This window comes from Pagrus major, chromosome 20, assembly GCF_040436345.1.
Source record: "Pagrus major chromosome 20, Pma_NU_1.0".
NCBI lineage: Eukaryota > Metazoa > Chordata > Actinopteri > Spariformes > Sparidae > Pagrus > Pagrus major.
The window spans coordinates 19,936,481-19,958,041 of NC_133234.1; the positions used below are offsets into that span (position 1 = coordinate 19,936,481).

General features: G+C 41.9%; 1 protein-coding gene across 1 annotated transcript in view; it reads left to right on the forward strand.

Annotated features, from left to right (window-relative positions):
* The first annotated feature begins 2,834 nt into the window (after positions 1-2,834).
* The window catches only part of prkcea (protein kinase C, epsilon a), a 30,276-nt gene continuing 11,549 nt past the window's right edge, over positions 2,835-21,561 (forward strand). Inside the window, exons 1-2 of the mRNA XM_073489862.1 lie at positions 2,835-3,445; positions 18,891-18,954. Coding sequence (XP_073345963.1) covers positions 3,101-3,445; positions 18,891-18,954 — 409 coding nt within the window. The 5' untranslated portion in view covers positions 2,835-3,100. The remainder of the gene's footprint in view (positions 3,446-18,890; positions 18,955-21,561) is intronic.

Below are 21,561 nucleotides of genomic sequence, written 5' to 3' on the forward strand. Positions count from 1 at the left end.
TTGTGACTTTCATTACATGATTGTGACTTTAATCTCATTATTATGACTTTTTATCTTAAAATTTTGACATTTCATCTCATTATTATGAGTTTTCATCTCATTATTATGATTTTCCATCTCAATATTTTGACTTTCATCTCATTATTATGACTTTTCATCTCATTATTATGTCTTTTTATCTCATTATTATGACTTTTTATCTCAAAATGTTGACATTTAATCTCATTATTATGAATTTTTATCTCATTATGATTTTTTATCTCATTATTTTGACATTTCATCTCATTATTATGAGTTTTCATCTCATTATTATGACTTTATCTCATTATGATTTTCCATCTCATTATTTTGACTTTCATCTCATTATTATGACTTTTCATCTCATTATTATGACTTTTTATCTCATTATGATTTTTTATCTCATTATTTTGACTTTCATCCCATTATTATGATTTTTTATCTCATATTTATGACTTTCATCTCATTATTGACGTTTTATCTCAAAATTGTGACTTTCATCTCCTTATTATGACATTTAATCTCATTATTGTGACTTTTTACTCAGGTCTGTATTCATTTTGGAGACTTGGACACAATATCTCTCACTCAAGTACGACTTTTGAGTACTTTTTTAAACACCTCAAAGTAGCAGATATTGTAAATACTCAAGTACTTCAACACTGTACTAAAGTACATTACTTAAGTCAGTGTACTTAGTTACATTCCCTCACTGCAGGTACATACAGGTAGCCTATTTCTAGGTGGGTCTATGTAATAAAAGACTCGGTGCTGAACAACACAACCATCACAGCTGTAATGTTCATACAGCAGCTGATGACTGCAGCACTGAAGAGGCAGGTAAGGAAATATATTAATTAAAATGCTGTTTCTGGAACTTTAAATGAAGTATGGAAGCCCATTAACACCAACATTTATCTCGTAATTCTGACTTTTTGTTTTATAATTTTTCTGATTATACAATGATTATGACATTTATCTCATTATCTCGACTTTCTGTCACATGACTGCAACTTTTTATTTAATGATTATGACTGTTATGACTTTGTATATTTCATAATTAACACTTTTGATCTCATAATTGAATTTCTTCCCATAATTTTGACTGTTTATCTCATTATTTTGACTTTCATGTCCTTATTATGACTTTTTATCTCAAAATTTTGACATTTCATCTCATTATTATGACATTTTATCTCATTATTATGAGTTTTCATCTCATTATTATGACTTTATCTCATTATGATTTTCCATCTCATTATTTTGACTTTCATCTCATTATTATGACTTTTTATCTCAAAATTTTGATATTTCATCTCATTATTATGACTTTTCATCTCATTGTTATGACTTTTTATCTCATTATTATGACTTTTTATCTCAAAACTTTGACTTTCATCTCATTATTATGACTTTTTATCTCAAAATTGTGACTTTCATCTCATTATTATGACATTTTATCTCATTATTTTGACTTTCATCTCATTATTATGACTTTTTATCTCAAAATGTTGATATTTAATCTCATTATTATGACTTTTCATCTCATTATTATGACTTTTTATCTCATTATGATTTTTTATCTCATTATTTTGACTTTCATCTCATTATTATGACTTTTTTTATCTCAAAACTTTGACTTTCATCTCATTATTATGACTTTTTATCTCAAAATTGTGACTTTCATCTCATTATTATGACATTTTATCTCATTATTTTGACTTTCATCTCATTATTATGACTTTTTATCTCATTATTATGACTTTCCATCCAGCTATCACAATGTTTAACTCTCAACACAAATGTAATTTGGTCGTTTAAACATTTGTTCCGTCACTTCAGTTTCTCTTTATCTGTTATTGTGTGTGTGTGTGTGTGTGTCTGTGACCATGCATAAGGACTCACTGATTGACCGGCTCTATTGCCTGTCTGGCCATGACACACACACACACACACACACACACACACACACACACACACACACACACACACACACACACACACTCCATGCCTGCGGGTGAATTCCATCCCCCTCTTCGTCTCTTGCGCACAAAAAACACCTCTTCCACACACACACACACACACACACACACACACAGTCTCTCTCTCTCTCTCTCATCCGGCGCAGGAGCCCGGCAGCGCGGGTGACGCGTTTTGCGCATTTCCTGCAGCTCGCGCTCACTCACGGATTGAGGAGAGAGCGAGAGGGGACGGGAAACGGGGGGCGCGCGCAGGGACCGAGAGGAGGAAAAAAAAAAAAAAAAAAAAAAAAAACGGAACGGGAGCGGAGCACCGAGATGTGTCAGGGCTGCTCCTGAGCCCCGCAAAACACCGCACTGAGGGAGCAAAACAAAAACAAAAACGGGCGTTTGTTTCCGAGAGTACGCGTAAATATCGCGGTACCGTGAGGTCGAAGCGAGGAGATTATCCCGGGGAAAGCGCAAAGCGAGGGGCTGGAAACGGAGCTCCAATCCCGGATGGCTAGGCGCGGCTGCTCGCGCTCTCTCCCACCCTGACCCGGGAGAGACACACACACAAGGACCGCGGGGAAGCTCCGGAGCTCCGCACGAGCCCGGCCGGAGCCCGCTAACCCGCCTTCCCCCGCGCTCACCGCCGCTCGTATCTCGGCCTGTTTCCGCCGAAACGGGAATCTTGTGTGGACCATAAACAAACAAGGCAGCGCGCCTCAGCCAGCGACCTCTGAAGGGTGTGAGTCTGCGCTGTTATTGCGTTTTTCCAGCCCATTACGGATCCATCAGCTGCACTGTAAAGCGTGAGTGTGTGTCTTGTGTGCGTGCGTGCGTGCGTGTGTGTGTGCGTGCATGTGTGTGTGAGTGAGTGAGTCTGTGTGTGTGGGGATAATACAGTGTTCTGATATGGCTGTACGAGACTGAGAGTCCAAGGAGCCAGCGGCATTATGGGATGTAGCAGGACTGTGCAGTGACCCTGCTCATTTGGAAGGAAACACTCTTGTTGTACAGGAGCAGGAACAGGCAGACTAGCCTAAACACACACACACACACACACACACACACACACACTTGTACACACACACACACACACATCCCAGCAGCCTGCAGCCATGCCTGTGTTCAGTGGCCTGTTGAAGGTGCGAGTGTGTGAGGCAGTGGACCTGAAGCCCACCCCGTGGGCCCTGCGTCACGCCGTGGGGAAGAGCGGCTCCTTCCTGCTGGACCCCTACCTGGCCCTCAATCTGGACCAGACCCGGCTCGGCCAGACGGCCACCAGGACCAAGACCAACAGTCCGGCCTGGCACCAGGAGTTCTGCACTGAGGTCCGCGAGGGAAGGAGCCTGGAGCTGTCCGTTTTCCACGACGCGCCCATCGGATACGATGACTTCGTGGCCAACTGCACCATCCAGCTGGAGGACCTGCTGCAGAACGGCACCAGACACTACGAGGACTGGGTATGTGTTTGATGTGTGTGAGCGTCTCAGTGTGTGTCTACCCACAGTGCATTGGGGCAGAAGTCCCCGGGCCCCTGAAAGCCACAGGTTTGCATGTCATAAAGTTTTTCCAGGTGAAATGAGATGTGATGACAGACCCTGAGACAAACAAACAGCAGCCCGACTGTTGCATTGTTTGCATGGCGTATCATGGATGTGGTGGTACCGGGCAGTGCAGAGTGGAGCGGGCCTTCAGGAGGTACCTCCCCACAATATACACAACATTTTGCTGAATGTTATTTTTAAGTCATTCGTCCAGGAAAGAGACTAATGCAGCAGTTTGAAAACTCGTTTTCCGCAGCGATTGAGATGCTTTCACACAGGACACAACACTTGTTACGTTTCTCATTAAAATTTAAAGTTTTACGTCCGAATTGTTGCATCAATCTCCCCCCACTGTTCAGAGGAAATGGTATTAAATATCGATATTTATCAAGGTATTGTATCGAAGTTAGAAATTCCAGTATCGCGACGACTCTACCTTCAAATCAGCCGAGGTTTGCAATATTTTCATGGTACGACAACCATCTCAGAAGACACCACAGTGCTTTCATACCGGGGTTCAGTGTTTCCCACAGAATAGCTGCGTACCTGTGGTGGACGATGGTGGATGACGGTGGTTTGGGGGGGGAGGCAGCGACCCAGAATATCAGTATTTGACCATCGGCAGGTGGCTGAACACAGAGGTCGACTGACCCGTGTTCGTCTCCAGGGAAAGATCAGATGATACGTCAGAGAGTGAGGGAGGAAAGTGACTGAAAGTAACGCGAATAAAACTTTAAAACCTCGTCCGAGAACGTTTCTGCCCGAGTCTTTTGTTATAAAGACACGCTGCTTCATCGCGGCATCAAACTACGTCGTCGCTCACTTTACCTTTAATCCTTCACATGTCAAACCTTTGTCTCTTCACTGAGGAACATAGAGGTAATGTCTCTACTGCCATCATCATCATCATCACTATACTCTATACGTGTCTCCAGATGTTTCCCGGTCGTCCAGATGGATCTAAATCAGTGTATCTTGGAAAAAGTCTCGTCGTTCCTCCTTTAACTCATCTCGCAGAGCGTAATTTAATTCTGCAGCTTTCCCTCCTCGTTCTGTGACACGGGGAGCTGTTCGGACTTGCGTTAGATCTGATTTGGGCATCTCAGGTCCGGCCTCCTTCCTCAATTCCTCACATTCCTCCTGCCTTTTTGGACTCGTCGTCCCCGTCGTAGTTATATTTAATAAAGCAATCACAGCAAAGCAGATATTGTGAGACTTTCTTGGAGATGCACATACTGAAGCTCGGCAGCGGGGAAAACACTGAAGTTCCTTTGAGTTGTTACGGTTTCTCATCATGTAATTTGATTTGCGCCGGGACTATGTTGGCCCGCCACGTGTAGATCTGTATGTAAGGGGATAAAGAGCCGCTTGTTTTCGGGTCTGTGAGTTTTTCCTCCAGTTTTAACATGTGATCTCGTTCCACTCGTACGCTCTGTGTCATCTCGCCTCGCTTCAGATGAAAAGGCCGACGAAGGTGATCTCAGCTGGGAGCCGAGGACATGAAACTGAAATAACAGAATGACAACAAGACAACAAAACAAACGAAGACAAAAACAATAAACATTTCCAATGACTGGGATCGGCGATGATGTTTGATGATACGATCAGAGTCCAGGAGTCGAGATTAACGAGAAACAAAATGTGAAACCATGAAACAAAAACTAAAAAACACAAATTAATGACTTTATTTTATTTTGTTTGTTGCTCTTCAACAGCTGGCCCAACAAAATCCAACTCACTGAGGCTACTAAATGGCCAAAATGATATAATATCAACTTGTCTTTCTCTATTTTTTGAATTACAAATGACATCTCTGATCATCAGTTAAAACATTTTAAATTAATTACATTTCTTAACGACGATGAATCAATTAATGATCACTTCCAAAGCATGTTGTGAGTTACAGCAGTTTTTAACCTTTCAGGCAGCCATTTTTTTTAAAGTTTATGCTAATACACAATGGAAATAAACTTTTTATTTTATTTTGTTTGATTAAAGGTGCAACACGTGAGAATTTTAGATGAAAACATAAAAAAAATCTACTTAAATTATCAAGTGAATGTGCAGAAAACACCAACACATCCCCGCCAGTGCGTCCGAGCTCCCGCTAGCTGCACGGCTAAGTGAGCTAACTTCATGATCATGGCGTGTCTGTGTGGCTCAGACCAACACAGGGCTGCTGTTAAACCCTCTAACAGTTATTATCGCTATTTATTGTGTTTTTTTAATAGCGTGGGATTGTTTGGACGACTCTTAACGCCAGAGGTTTTAACACGGACGCTGCTGCTCTCAGCTGGATTAGCGTATGACCGTGATGTAATGTGAAAAAAAACAAAAACAGAAAGGCAACAAAATGTTCATTGTGACGAATCTCAAACCGCAATACCGTTAAAAAATGTCATCGAAAAGCTTTGTGCAGGATGCAAAACCATAACGGCGTGCACGTTGGGGTGTGAATCGGCGCACGGTTATGTAATCTTATACGTTATCAGCGCAGCCTCGTCCCTCAGCCGCCCACAGTAAGGTCAGAGCGTATGGATCAGTCTGTTGATTGACCGCATCCCATCGATCGGCGAGGCCGGCCCGTCGATACATCACAGCCTCGCAGCGACACGGTCCCTCCCCTCTCCGTCCTCCTCCTCCCTTCATTACTCCCATTATTCTCCACTTCTGCCTCCCCGTGTCTCCCTCATCCTCCCCTCTCTTCTCTGAACTTACTTCCCATCATCTTCCTCTTCCTGTCTCGCTTGTTTCCTCCCTCCTGGATGTGAAGTTCAGACTCAGCAAGGAAAATGGTGGGAAGTATAATATAAAAATCGCTTTAACTTTTTTATTTGGCTGGGAAACACACTTTCTTTCTGAAAATCCACCACGATCAACTTATTGTTGAGTGTTTTTTTTATCGCCATCCACCATAAAATCTTTTATCGTCCCGTCCCTGGCCTGTCCGTCTGATCTTAACGTACTGTCGGGTCCTCGGTGCCATAACCTCGTACACTTTCCGCCGCTCAGATGAAAACCGAGCTCTGTCTTTCTCACTTCCTCCGGCCTTCTGCCGCCTCACTCATCTCATCATCATCTCTCTCTCGTCTCGGCGCTTGTTATTCCCATCCTGTCTGCTTCCTGTTTCTCCCTTTTTTGTCTTCCACCACCTCGCCGTGATACGTCTCCTGTGGACCCGAGCGCTGTGGGCTGGACACAGGCTGCCGCTCTCGTGCCCGCCGGTGAAATATTAACCAGGCTTTGATGCTTATTAATTGTCCCACGCAGTAATTGAGATGCTCTGCGGAGCCCATCCCCATGGTGACAATGACAGCCCGTCCCCTTGGTGACAGCCTCTCACCCACAGAAACACCAGAGAGAGAGAGATGGGTAGGTGAGAGTTGGGGGAGTAATTTAAATTCAGGGCCTTCAGAGGTAGAGAAAGTTAGGAGGTTTTAATTGTGCTGCATGTCTATAAAGTCCATTTTACTTAATTTAATTCTAGATATTGTGTTTGCAGCTAGATACAACAATGTTTACAGGGTTAAAAGTAAGTTAAAAGTATGTATTTTAACCACTATAATCATTTATCACACCGTAGAGCTTCTTCTTAGACCAACACTGACACAACTTACCTTTTTATTTGTGCGCACAGTAAAGAGAAATGTGTTAATCCAACTCCAACGCTGCTGTTTAAGCATGTTGTCTGTAAGTTACCTGTTGTTTTTGAGTTTGCATTTACTGAAATGTGTTTTTTAGGTCGGCCACATAGGCTACCACTGTCAACAAAAATGTGTCTGTACATTCCTGTGGAAACTACGGTATGTCAGAGACTGAGACATGTAAAGGGTGATTACAAAAGCCTATAGGAACTCAACTTTTAAATTAGAAGTTTAGATTAATGTGTTATATTTGATAGTAACAGGTGTTATTGTGAAGCTGTATGTAGGATCCCCGCTAACATATCAGTTTGTTAGCTTGTTAGCTATGTTATCTGATGTTGTGTTAGTTAGCAAGATAAAACCAGTATGTTAGACTGTTTGTCAAACGGTTTGTTAGCTTCTTAGCTATTGAATCTGATCATGTGTTTGCTAGCAAGGTAACATCAATTTGTTGTCCTGTTAGCTAGGGTATCTGATGTTGCTAGCAGGATAAAATGAATCTACTCGCTTGTTAGCTGTGGCATTGGAGTTTGTGTTGATATGTGCTAAGCTATGTAGTTATCATCAGTTTATTAGCTTGCTAGCTATTGAATCTGATGTTGTTCTAGCTAGCAAGATAAAACCACTATAGGCTGTTTGTGAAACACTGTTAGCTTGTTTGCTATCTGATTTTGTGTTAGCTGACACGATAGAAACAGTATACTAGTGTTTAACTAATTAGATTGAGGGAGGTTAACGGTTAAATAATATCACATGGAGGGAAAAGAGGAGAAGGCTGTGGAGAAGGAGGATGCCAGCTATGGAGGAGGAAGGAGACGAGGTGTAGAAACGAGCTCTGTGTACATGTAAATATATCAGGCTGGTGGTTCAGAGCTGAGTCGAGCGTTGAGAGGCTGCGAGCAGCTTCCAGGACTCAGTCCGAGATGTGACGACCACACAGTGTTTGCCAGCCTGCCACTGTTTGACACTTGGCACCGACGCGCTCACATGCCCGTACTTAGAGTCAGGATTAATGACCGACGAACTATAATTAGAGGACGGTCAGCAAACGGTAAACAAACATAAACACAACAACTGAAACCTTGTTACAGGTACAGGAGTTCACCAACTTGCCACTTTCTTAAGTGACTGGGCCTTTGGTCATGACCATGTCACCATCCTTAGGCCAAAATGTGACTGATGATCATGGAGGACACGGCCATATTGTCACGATCCCTTTCTTTCCTCCTCGGTCCTCAGACTCCCTCGCCAGAGCAAGTTACATGGCAGCACAGGCTCCTCCCCCTTTGTGGTGACCTGCTGGTTAAGTAGGGCAGACTGGATTTAAGATGTGCTGTTGCCACCATGACAATACGCACACACAAAGACAAAGACAAGCACGGCGCTCTGCCCACTGATGCCAAATCAGGTCAACCTTTTGGTGTGTGAGTGTAACGCCGGAGGGTGTTTTAATACACGTTCTCAGTGAAAGGGAAGAAACGGGAGGATGTCTGAGAGCTCTGGGACGAGCAGGTGAAATCCACACCGCTCGTCCTCGTTCTCCCTCTGTGATCCCACGAGACTGTTTGTTATTGTCAAAAACCAAAATGTACAAAAAAAACAAACAAAAAAACAAAAAACAACTCATTAATAAACGCTGACTTTTGTGCTGGACTCACATGTTAATTAGGAACTTTAGCGGTGCTGGTCGGTAGCTAGCTGTTTCCACCTGTTTCCAGTGTTTGGGCTAAGCTACGCTAACCAGCTGTTTAACATATAGATATAATAGCAGTATTAAGCCTCTCATCTAATTTAAAAAATGCCAATCAGCACATTATCCAAAGTGTTGAACTGCTTTGAAAGTTACAAGGAGCAGCGCGTTTGTCTCTGTAACAGTATTACTCAGTGTTTGTGAGTCAGATATCAAACTGTTAGCTCCACAGAGCTGCAACAGTGAGTATAAATCAATTGGTCGATGAAAGCAAATTAAAAATTAAAGAAAACTTTTGTTTTTGTTTAGTTTTTGTAAGAAGCGACAGTGCAAATTAATAAAAGACAGAAATACATGAGTAAAAATGCCAGAATTACTCAAAAGGCAATTTTTTTTTGGTTATTGATTCATCGTTTCAGTCATTATTCAGGTAAAAATGGCAAATTTTTTATTCTTCCAGCTTCTATTGACATTTTGTAGACTAAAAAACAATCGATGAATCACAGAAATAACCAGCAGATTAATCAACAACCAAAATAATTGTCAGTTGCAGCCCTGTCGGATATGATTAACAAGATATTGTCATTATTACAACAATATTAAATATCTACAGCATGTCGCTGTTATCAGTTAATATAACACATAAGTATTAGTTGTATAAGTGTATTTTATTTTGTTGTATAATATAATACAAAGAAGGGGTTTATTTTATTGCAAAGTTGAGAAATATGGTTGAACAAAGACCAAAGAGCCACTAAAAGTATCATTATATTTGAAAACTGAGTAATGTAGAGTAACATCATGGTAATGTAACTAATGTAATATAGTAACTGTGAGCTAAAACAGTCTTTTTATAGACTCGTTGTAGATAAAAATCACAATATAAATGCCGAGCCTGAGGACAGAACTTCCCTCCCGCGGCTCGAGTCTCTGTGAAGTGTGCTTTCATTTAGACGGATCCAGCAGTGACGAGCGTCTGATGTACAGAGGCCGCTTCATTAAGCCGTCTGCCGGTCCATCTGGATATCTCGCACGCCGCTCGCCTCGACTGTTCGCGAGCTCTAAGATGACTGAACATGTCCAATCTTCAAAATCTAATTCTCCTCCTGTCTGGTTGATTCTACTGGACCGCTGGACCCGTTGTTTCGTTTGCACAGAGTGGGCCGGGCTTTGTTGAATCTCCCCTCCTCCTCCCTCCACCACCACACGGCTCAGCTCTTCTTACATTATTAGCCGTCTGTGATGTTACATTAAAGATGCATGACTCTCATGCTGTCTCACTCAGCATGGGCCTCCTGTGTGTGTGTGTGTGTGTGTGTGGAGCCGCTGAGTGATAAAAGGAAGGACAAACACACAAACACACACAACACACACATGTTATTGTGTTGGACGCGGTCGAGCTCTCAGAGCCGGAAAATGTGTTATTTGACAGATGGATGTGGGAGGCTGTCACTGAGACTAAACGCTCCTGAGAGAGGCCGTCTGGTTGGACGGAGATAGCGAGCTACGGTGGACGGGCGAGTGGGAGAGGGGTTAGCTCCGCAGTATTGATGCGACGCAAGCTTCGAGTGCCCTGTCTGCTTCGGTTGAGTGCTGATGCATATGGCGGTGTGTGTGCGTGGTGCGTTGTAGAGAGAGTTAAGCGCGCATGTGTGTTTAACCTTCCAGTTACAAGCACTTCCTGTATCTGTGTGTGTGTGTGTGTGAGGAGGGGTTGTGAAGTTATCCGTCGCTCTGGCTGTATCGGTGTCCTAATTGGACTAACGAGATTAATGAGGCGAACTAGATTCTGCAGCTCTTCTCTCTCCTCCCATCTTCTGTTTGTCGGGCGGAGAAAACCTCAGCGCATGTGTGTGTGTGTGTGTGTGTGTGAACTCAGGTTAACTCCAAGTCACGTTACGATCCATTTAATTTAACAGAAGGAGGTGATGTGGATACAATCTTTACTCTGGTGGTGGATGTGATTTTATTAGCGCTGAAACAAATGACTCCATTAGCCGACTGAAAGAGAAATAATTACTAATTAACGGTGTAAATCATCGTAAGTTGCAGCTCTGATGTGTTTTAATGATTTTGTGAATGTTTATTCATGAAATAACAAAATAGAAATGTCAGTTAAGTACAGATACAGGCTCTGAAACGTACTCAGAGTGTGATATAGTCACATCTTCTGGCCTGTCGCAGATAATCCAGCCCTTCACAGAGACATCCACAGTCCAGCAGCATCAAAAAACAAATTGTTTACAGCTCGTATAGAAACCGAAAGAGTCGGAGGGGAAGGTCTCGTTCTTCACGTCTGCTCACATATGGCCCAAAAAAAGAGGGATTAATACATTTAAATTGCTCCAATCGAATGTTACTTTGAAAATAGCAGCATTCAGGGATTTAACAAAAGATAAACATTCAATTTCTAACAAAGTTTGGGTTTTCAAATCTGTCCCGTGTAGACCGTCTTCCCAGACAAATCAAAAAAGAAACTCTGACAAAGAAAATAAACTCAAACCTCCAGTACCAGTCAGCTGATCGTCTTCATGCACACAGGATAAGTACCTTTAAGCTAACTGTGTCCTCTTCTTTGGACGTGCACAAGTTGGCACGGGAGGAGAAAATGGATCAGGGTTTATGGTTTCGATGGTTGAATCAGGTCGGCTGCAGCCGGTTTATCAAAGCTTGTGTCACTGAAGACAGCCTGCCCTGGCTGAAGGTGAGAGTTTGTGGGCAGAAAACAAAACAATGAGGGCAAAGATGCTCAGTTGGATGATAATTATGTCTAAATCTATTCCCACAAGCTCCCCTTTCACACACATGTAGCCATTTAATCCATTGTTAGTATAGAGATATTGATCAGCGCAGCTTTAAGAAGCTCCCAGTATGTATCGTCACATTGCCCGGACATGATGTGACTATTAAACACTGCACGATGAAACTAATCAATGCACCTGAAGTCGGGCCCTGTACAACCCCCGGGCGACCTGAGGGATGTCTTTTCAAAACATTACAGGTGTATTAGTGTTTGATTTATCCTGAATTACCTGCTGAAGGGTGGGGCTGACGACAGACAGGTGAGACAGGTGAGCTCAGAGTCACAGTAAAAGACTGTGGAGCTTCTTCACGGCGGACGTGTTGACGTGTCCGAGCAGGAGCAGCGCAGGTGTAACTCCTTAACATTAACGACGGCTGCGTTTTATGTGAGAGTGAAGCCAGATCGTACGACACTGAAGTCCTGGAGCGAACGCGACTGACGGGAAGCACGTTATGTAACTATTACTGATGTTAGTTACAGCTGTCACTGTTATATACACCTTTCTTCTTGTATAAACACAGGTGTTAATCCCCGTTCTGAAGTCTGGCTCGCTGCGAAAGCTAAATGGAACGAGACCATCGCTCGTGTTAACAGTCGCACCTTTTATCACCGGGACGAGTCACATTTAAACAGTATTCACACATCGAGCCATTTATTTCTTTAAAATCAATTATTAAAATCAATTAAACGTGTGAGTACAGGTCTCGGTGGTGAAGGTGTCAATTCGTAAGTCGTTTTTATATAAATTATTGCTACTAGAGCAATAAAATCAGTGAGTTTGCATTCCACTCGTCCACTCGTTTGCATTCAGTGAATTTTGTCTGCGTAGAAATACGAACAAATGGTGCGTTTGTCAGGTGAGCGTGCAGTTTTTAGGACAGTGTTGTGTGATTCAGCTTTACAATAACATTTTGCTGCAATAAGAAATAATCGAAATGAAAATAAAACAGACACTGACAAAGTTTTCCTCTCAGGACATACAGGAACTTGAACTTGGGAAAGAAGTAATTACATGTTAACCAGTGTTGTAAAAAGTACCCAGAAGCAGCGATGGGTTGTAACTAAGTACATTTCCTCAAGTACAATACTTAAGTACATTTTCTGCTGCTTTATTCTTCTACTCCTCGACCGTTTGGAGGCAAATATTGTACTTTTTACTCACATACATTTATTTGATAAATATAGTTACTACTACTACTTTTTTCACATTAAATAAATACATTTCATCAGCCAGGCAGGCAGATGTTATTGTGTAGACCCAGAATATACAGTATCTACATACAGTACATGTAAAAACGTTTGTATTATTTACTTTTACTTGTATTTTTTTGATACTTAAGTACATTTACTGTCTTATTCTTATGGGTGACTTTCACTTTGACCAAAGAAAAGTCATTTTTTAACACGATATCTTTACTTTTACTCAAATATAACTTTTAGGTACTGCAACACTGCTTAAAAGTATCAAAAGTACAAGTAAAAGTACATTATGCATATATTTACGTGTGTTTATACTGTATATGGGTCAACTGAGTATCAGCCTGGCCAATTTTTGGATCCAATACTCATCATTTATCTGATTATCAGAAATCTGTTGTTTTTCTTTTAAACCTGGTTACCAAAAAAATAAATGCACAACTTCTCAAAAAATGTAAATGTAGCGGAGTAACAAGTACAATATTTGCCTCCAGAATGTGGAGTGGAAGTAAATAATAGAAGAAAATGTAAATACTCAAGTAAAGCACCTCAAACCTCCATCTACTGATAGTTTCTTGATATTCAGCACATCCAGAAATGCAATAACATACGGTATCGTGACTTCAGTGTCTACAGGAAGCCTTGAAGATGAAGTTAATTGAGACATTTTCTTCCGACTCTGAACAAAAATTTGAAAGCATTGGTTTTCAGTTAACAGCTTCAGTAGCGAGGACACAAACCTGTGATCATTACCTGTCTGACCTGTCTAAAAATGCACCGTGTGATGGGTTTTTTACTATCAAACGATGGTGTTAATGCAGCTGAAGAGATTCTTCACCCTGCCTGCCAAGAATCACAGAAATCCTGTGTTCATTAGAGATTTCCTGGCATGATATTTAACACTGGCACAAGCTAATTCCTCTTCAAAAACCCTGTGTAGTAGTAAATTCTGATTGATTTGGATGAGAAAAAAACCAGCTCACAGCCCGAGTGGCCGCTGACTGGTAACGAGAGAACAGAGCAGAGTTTTTTTTTTTTGTTTGGCCGGCGTGCCACCTCAGGACCCGAGCCGCTAAATCAATGCTGCTGCTGTCCATTCGCTCCGCTCTGTTCCAAATCGCTCTGAGTCCATCTTTTCGGGGCTGAAATCCTCGCCGAGATGCGCCGTTATGCAAGAGGTTACGTTTGGGGATTAGCACATCATTTTTCAAGGGTAGACATCAAGAATCCGATGGCGTTTATAGGCCACAAATCCCATGCAGTTGTTACGTGTTACACATGCAACAAAAGGATGATACGCTCGGATGTACTAGCCGACATTTCTCTGTGTCTTTTGTTTGTGTGTTTAGCTTCAGATAGAGTCTTTGACGTCAGGGAAACATTGTGTTTTTTTACATCACTGAAGTTATTTGGCAGCTCTTGCACTATAAAGAAGTTAGGCTACCCAACCTTAAATCTTACTGGAGCTATCGAATATTAAATCATCCATCATCTAAGCCTTTTGTACCCTCATGTGTGCATAAACCAGAGGACAGGAACTTCTTTTTAAAATACAAGAATGTAAAAATTATTGGTGATCTGATCAGTATCTCCTGTTTCCATCATGGACGTATCAAGACACCTGGATACAGTCTTGGGAGACTTCCTGGGTATGAAAGTACCCGGGTCTTACGCGTTGTGCGGCCCGTGGAGCGTGCGAACTACAGATTTCTGCCAACCAAGCCAGCTAACTTCCGGTTTAGCTCCCCGCTAACTTGAATAGAGATGAAATGATTTCGTCTTGCAGCTCTTCTAGACTTCTTCTTGACTTTTATTGGACCGAATGGCTAAAATCACGACAGTCGAACGTATGTAATGTAACCGAGCGTCTTGGGTTCGCCTAACTGTGCTGCTTTAATAAGAAAATAATAAACAGGACATGGAGAAGTAACATTAAAGCACTGAGCAGCAAAAACCCCTCACACGACACCAACAACTCCTACAGTAGCTTACAGCAGCTCTGAGGGGACGCACCACTAAATCACGATGTTCCCGTGGTACAGCGCTCAGTACTCAATGACTGTCAACCCTTGTCAACGTTCGAATTAAATTCTTAGGTTGCCAACTTTAGGCTTTCATCCAGTGCGCCACAAAGGAAAAGAGGACAGGCAGCATTTCATCATAAATGTCAGGAAATACACTATATTTGATCAGATATTCAGCGTTTTCAGTGCTCTGATGCATTATCCTCTCATATGGTGTCCGTAACTAAATGTATCATGTAGCGGAGAGGAAGTATAAAGTAGCAGAAAATGGGTTTCATTTTTACTGCAAATGAATTTCGCTCCCAAATATCGATCCGAGTGCAGAAAAACTTGACATATTAAAAAAAACGGGGGAAAGAAAAGATGGATGCAACCTGAGGAAGAGCCACAGAGGAGGGATCCCTCTCCCAGGATGGACCAGAACAACATAATACACACATATATATATATATAAAATGTTTATCTCAGGCAATGATATTTCTAAGAGACCTTCAGTATAACAAATATCCAATCAAACGCCTGCAAAACATCTTTCCTTCTTCTAAACTCTGCATTTGTTCTTCTAATTGTGCATCCACATTATCCAGCAGGTCATGTTGGTGCTTGTGGCTGTGACTGTGTGCCTTCGCTCTGCATGCAGGGCGTCCCATTGTTTCACGCTCGTTTCCGTGCGATCTTTTGCGTCTCGTGTTCGGCGATGCACGGACACGTATATGTGTGTGTGCGTCGCTGCCTGTGTGTGCGAGTCTGACTGTTGCATAAGAGGATCGGCTGCCGTCCCAGAGCTTAACTAAGGATTTAAACCTCTCTTTCTCACTCTCTCTCTCTCTCTCGCTTCCTGTGTCGTCTCTCTCTCTCTGCTGCGCTCGCTCTAATCTCTCTAACTGCATGTATATTGTCGGGGGGGATGATGTCATTATTTGTTGAATAAGTCTGTGCGTATGCAGATGGTATGTTTGCTTATCTAGTGATGTTTGAGCAGGCAAATGTTCCCTCTGTTCTCCGAGTCGTGTGAAGTTCCCAGAATGAATTAGCCTCCATTTTGATGACACGCAGAACTCATCGTGACTTCAAGCTTTTTTTTTTTTTTTTGTGTGTGCTAATAAATGTATTTCAATTTAAAGCATAATGATTAAAACGAAGGAAACACGACGATTGAATGAGCTGCAGTTTTCGATAAAGTCGCTACGCCGGAGGATTAACGGATTATAACACAGGTAGCGGATGTGTCATAGTGACATCACTCCTTCAGTCTGTGTTTTGGCATCTCTGAACATCCCTGCGAGTCTAACAAAAGATATCGATTTTTACCAGTTTACAGTCTGTCGACACACAGAGGACTCGGCTCACTGGCGATCTAAAAATAAGAGCTTTGGATGAAACTTCATCCAACATGCAGCGCTGCAGATCTGTTGGCTGCAAACTCAACACAAGCAGCACAAGAACATTTTGTCGAGGAAGGAAGGAAGGAAGGATTAAAGCGCTTCATGTATTATGTTTTTTATATTTAGATAGAGCTGGAGCAATAAATCGATAGCTGTCAACTATTGAAGCGGCATTACGTAACTTTTTTTACCTTAAAATAACAGCTTCAAAATCATTTTGATGGTACAGTGAGAGGGGAGGATCACAGCGTTACATACATGTTTGCTTCAACATACAAGTCGTCAACACATCACATTGTTATGACGTAATGAGTTTTGTTTGTAGTCAGCACCTTCATTACCTCTGACAAATAGTAACAGACCTGGGATTTGTGTTTACGACAGTGGTGTTTTACTCGGAAACTGTGGGGGGCGCCAGAATTACACAAAATGCCAATTTCTACATAATGTTGCTTTAAATTAACAGCCAACTATTTTATAATCTGTGATTTATTGGTTTGAATGCTTTTTTTTTTAAGTAAAAAAATGTGAAAATTCTCAGATTTCAGCTTCTTTCCTTCTTCGTCCCAAAAGTTTGCACAGATATTTGTATATTCCACCTGCGGAAATCCACGTTTGACCGATGAAATCCTTTGTTTCAGGTCAAAATGGGAGAAAACTTTATCAAATTGATCTCACAACATCCAATACTGTAGAAAAAAAACACCTCAACAACCAAGTCAAGGAAAATATATTGGCTTGAGATCGAAACATATCACCAGAGTAACCGCTAGCTGGTAGCATGCTAACTTCAGTAGATATCTCTGCAACACAATACATAGACGCTATAAAGTCAGTACTGTTACATATTGCACCTTTCTGAGCGCTGTATCGTAGGCAACTGGACTTGTTTCAGTTTGTTGACGACGTTTCACCTCTCATCCAAGAGGCTTCTTCAGCTCTAACTAACTGGAGGGGAGTTTGCAGGCGTTTAAACGTCTTAAAGAAACTGAAACAAGTCCAGTTGCCTACGATACAGCGCTTAGAAAGGAATTACCATGACCTTCATCAACATATTGCACCTTTAAAGTTTCCACAAACGCAGGGGAAGGGGATGAAATCGGATCACGGCACCAGAACAAGACATTTAATAAACCAAACAACTAAACAATTAATCACGAAAATGATCAACAGATTAATCTACAATGAAAATAATGTTCAATTTCCCTTTTCTCTTAAAGGCGTTATGTAACACTGGACCTTTTTTATTGCTGCTCTGGTTTATAGTAACATAATATTAACTATGATGACATGCAGAAAGTTAATGATACACCTTATTAATCTCTGTATGGAAATGATCTTCTCTCGCACGCACTGAGCGGTCAGTGTTATCTCTGCTGCAGCAGGAAGGAACGCACTGCTCCACCGTGGCTGCATCATACTTATATTGACATGACACAAAGATTAACAAAGAAGGTAATGTTTTAAAGTTTTAGTCACTTTAAGTTTCAGTCTTTTGAGCGAAGGTGACCAAACAAAATGCAGGAAATTGTGGATTTATTTTTTCTGGGTTTGAAAAGGGATAATGTAAGTAGACTAAAATATAAAGCAACAGTTGAGTCGTTTTTAGACATTTTAACACAGAATTCCTGCATATTATATTTTTATAAGATAAATATGACAAGATAACCCAGTATAACTTTTTCTTTTCTTGGCTTGCAGCAGAGAACAGCAGAAAGACGACAGTATGTGTGTGTGTGCTGTTAACTCAGCTGGTCCCGGTGTATGGATACTGCAGAAAATGAGTATTAAAACTGTTTTAGATATTAAGAATCTGTATGTATGGATATTTTTGTTTGTAATACTTCAGAAAGAGTTGTAAGCGTTCGTACACACCAGAGAAAAATGTTCCCAGGTCAAGGTTACGCCATCAAATGTGTCTAAAGAGAGTCGACAAAAAAAAAAAAGCAGCCAATTCTCTAAATTTGAGAAGCTGGAAACAAAATGTTTTGGCTTTTGTCCTTGAAAAATCACTCAAACGATTAAAGGATTATCAAAATAGTTGCAGATTAATTTCTGTCCAACTAAGCACCATTACAGTTTTACTCTGCGGCACCACTTTCTTATGAATCTACACGATGTCGTGATGATTGTGTTCGTGGGGTGAAATAGGCTTTTTGTTTCTGCTCCAGACAGGCAGCAAGAGGAGGCAAAAAAAAAAAAAAATGCTGCTGCAACTTTGACTTTGGCAAAAAAAAAGCAATACGTTGTGTTAATCCGGCAGCATCGGCATGTTATATTTCTTGAGAGGTCTGCCAGCTCCACCTACCTAATTTACACATTGTGATCGCATCACAAGAGCAACAGAAACGCTGACGGTAAAATAAATGTTTATCCAGATAATAGATACGGACTGTGTGTTAATACCAGGAGGAAATGGGGTCTGAAGTGATGGTGTTGAGCACAGAAATGAAAATAGTGATGAAGATGGTGATGCTGATAATGATGAGTGTAATGGTGGTGGAGATAATGACCTCCCTCCATGCGCACTGGTGTGTTTGTTTGTGCTGGAGGACGGCCCCCCCGCTGCACCCACTGTTCAGCTGATTTACTGTTTGTCTCTGTCTTTGTCTCTGCAGATTGACTTGGAGCCGGAGGGGAAGGTGTACGTGGTCATCGATCTGTCCGGATCGTCCACTGAAGGTAAAACCACAAACCACGACGCGCTGTTTTACCAGTGAAAGGGACAGAAATCACACATGTACACACACACGGGAAAGTGTGGTGTGGTGGTGTGAAGCGGAAAGTACAGCGATGCCACACGCAAAGCCGACGTTAATGAGTCTGGAAAGGTGGAACTATTTTAAGATAATAAGCCGCGCGGGTCGTCCCTCTACCGGCACAACAGCTGCTAATATCATGAATGCATCACATGTAAAGCTGCAGGAGGCAATTTGAACGTACACAATGCAAAAGTTGGTCGCCCTGTGAACACTTCGCACCTCGTAGGGTCGGTTCTCCAAGAATCTGGTTCCTCTCGCCATGATTAATTAATCGCGATCTCGATTCATACATCTATACGATCTCATCTCTCTCCTGTTTCCCTATTCATTCAGGTCAGGTCTCTCTCCCTCCCTCTCATTCCCCCTCCCGCTTTCTCACTCAAGAAAAATCATGTCATCATGTTTATCGATAATCATTAAATGCAAACTCCCTAAACAGATAATCTCTCTCGTTTCTCTTCCTCGTTCACGGCGCTGGGATGAGGCGCTCGTGCTGTGAGAGCGCTGAACGTGGGTTTTCATTGACATTAGCTCGGTACCGAACTTCAACGCTAAGTTAACAGATCGTTGACTGAGTTCACAACAAGCTTACCCAGCAATTGGGTGACAAAAGTCCCAGCTGCATGAAGCCGGCGGCCCTTAACTTCAAAACACGCCACAGCCATCGAGCTTGAAAAGGGGCGAACATTAGCGTGTCCACCCTGTTGTTTCCACCGCAGCCAACTGGAGCTGGATGCAGATTCACATGAAAGACAAGAGCCAGATGTTAACGAGCCCCAGTGGGTTTTTTTGTCCGGTGTGAAGGAGGCTCAGACCTTGTTTCTGCAGCCCCCGCGTGGCCAAAACAACAGTTATCTGGTGCATCCTCGGTCGTTCATGCCTGTTTTTACTGCATCGAGCCTGGAGGCCGGAGCGAGAGATGGAGAGATTACTGAGGAAACACAAATTTTTAAGGTCTTCCTGTTTTCACAGAACGTTACTTCACATTATTAAAGAACGTTTCCTTCCTCCCTCTTCTCCTTCCCTGTTTCCTTCCTCCTCTATGTGTTTGTATTGATTAAACAAGGAAACATCACACACACACACACACACACACACACACACACACACACACACTCGCTCACATGCTGCCTGATAGGAGTGATTTTCACCTGCACCTGTGTAACTTCACACCTGGTTATAAATAGAAACAGTTCTCTGCCTTCCAGTGAAAGTGTGCATGTATATATATATGTGTGTGTGTGTGTGTGTGTGTGTGTGTGTGTGTGTGTGAACCCCAGCAGTATAACACAGAGGATAGTTTCTCTGTGAAGAGACGGATAAAGCGAGCAGCAGAGAGTGAAGAGAGAGGGAGTAGATTCTTAAAATAGTAGGTGAGATTGAGCCACGGATTACACACACACGCACACACACACACTCATGCACACACATATGCAGACTCAAGCGTCCGTGTCTTGCCCTCCTCATCGATGATTGGACACTCCGTTGTGACCTCACGACCCACTCTCCGCCCACTCCTGAACTTCCTCCCAGAGTTCAGCTGGCTTGAGAGCTCGTCACGTTAATGTATGCTGATAAAAACAAATGGTGTGTGTGTTTGTGTTCGTGTTCATGTGTGTGTGCGCGCCCTGATACGAGGGATGGAGAGATGGAGGGTGCGAAGTAGAGGAAGAGGTGGTATTTTTAGCAGATTTATTTTTTTTCCCCTGGTGCAATCTGTTCTCTGCAGCTTCGCAGGCTGAGAGGACTTGTTCTTCTTCCTTTTTTTACTCCTTTTCTTTTCTCGTCTCCGTCCTTATTGCATCTGTTTGGTCTCAGGAAGCAAATAACAATAATCTGACCTAATCTGACCATCTGCAGTCTCCCTCTGTTTCTGGATTCCCTGATCTCTCTTTCTTTATCCCTTCCTGTTCCTTTAGATATTTATTTATTATATTTTGTTTTAAGTGATTGAGGCCAGAGGAAAAATTAATTACATCTACTTGGAAATAAAACAACTTGTTTGAAACGTATAGAACAAGCATATATTTATGAATTTCAATGTAGGTGATGAAGTAAACCATTAAATATTTTGAAAGAAAATCTTATTTTTCGATACAGTATCTTCTTAGTTTTGGGGGAGAAAGCTAAACAAACTGTTTTTGTTTTCATGACTTGAATAAACTAAATAAACAAACTGACCTTAAAGGACAACTTCATACTGTTTTACTGTGTTTATATGTGGCGGACCCTGCCACCTTTTCCTCTGAGAACAGCTTGTTTATTCAGTTATAGAAAAATATAAGATTTCTGAGTTGTATTATTACCTCATTAACATTGTAATTCATATTATTACCACTGAAGTGGAACCACCAGAAGGTTCTGGAGAAAGATAATAAGGTAATAAGAAATCGTGAAAATGTATCTGCAGTCTTCTTCAACATTTTAATGCGGCTTCAGTCGCCACTTCAGCTTCGTTCAGGGGTTTACCTTCATCTATGACTAAGCTTCAACTTCAGCGCTTCAAAAGCTCTAAAGACACGTCGCA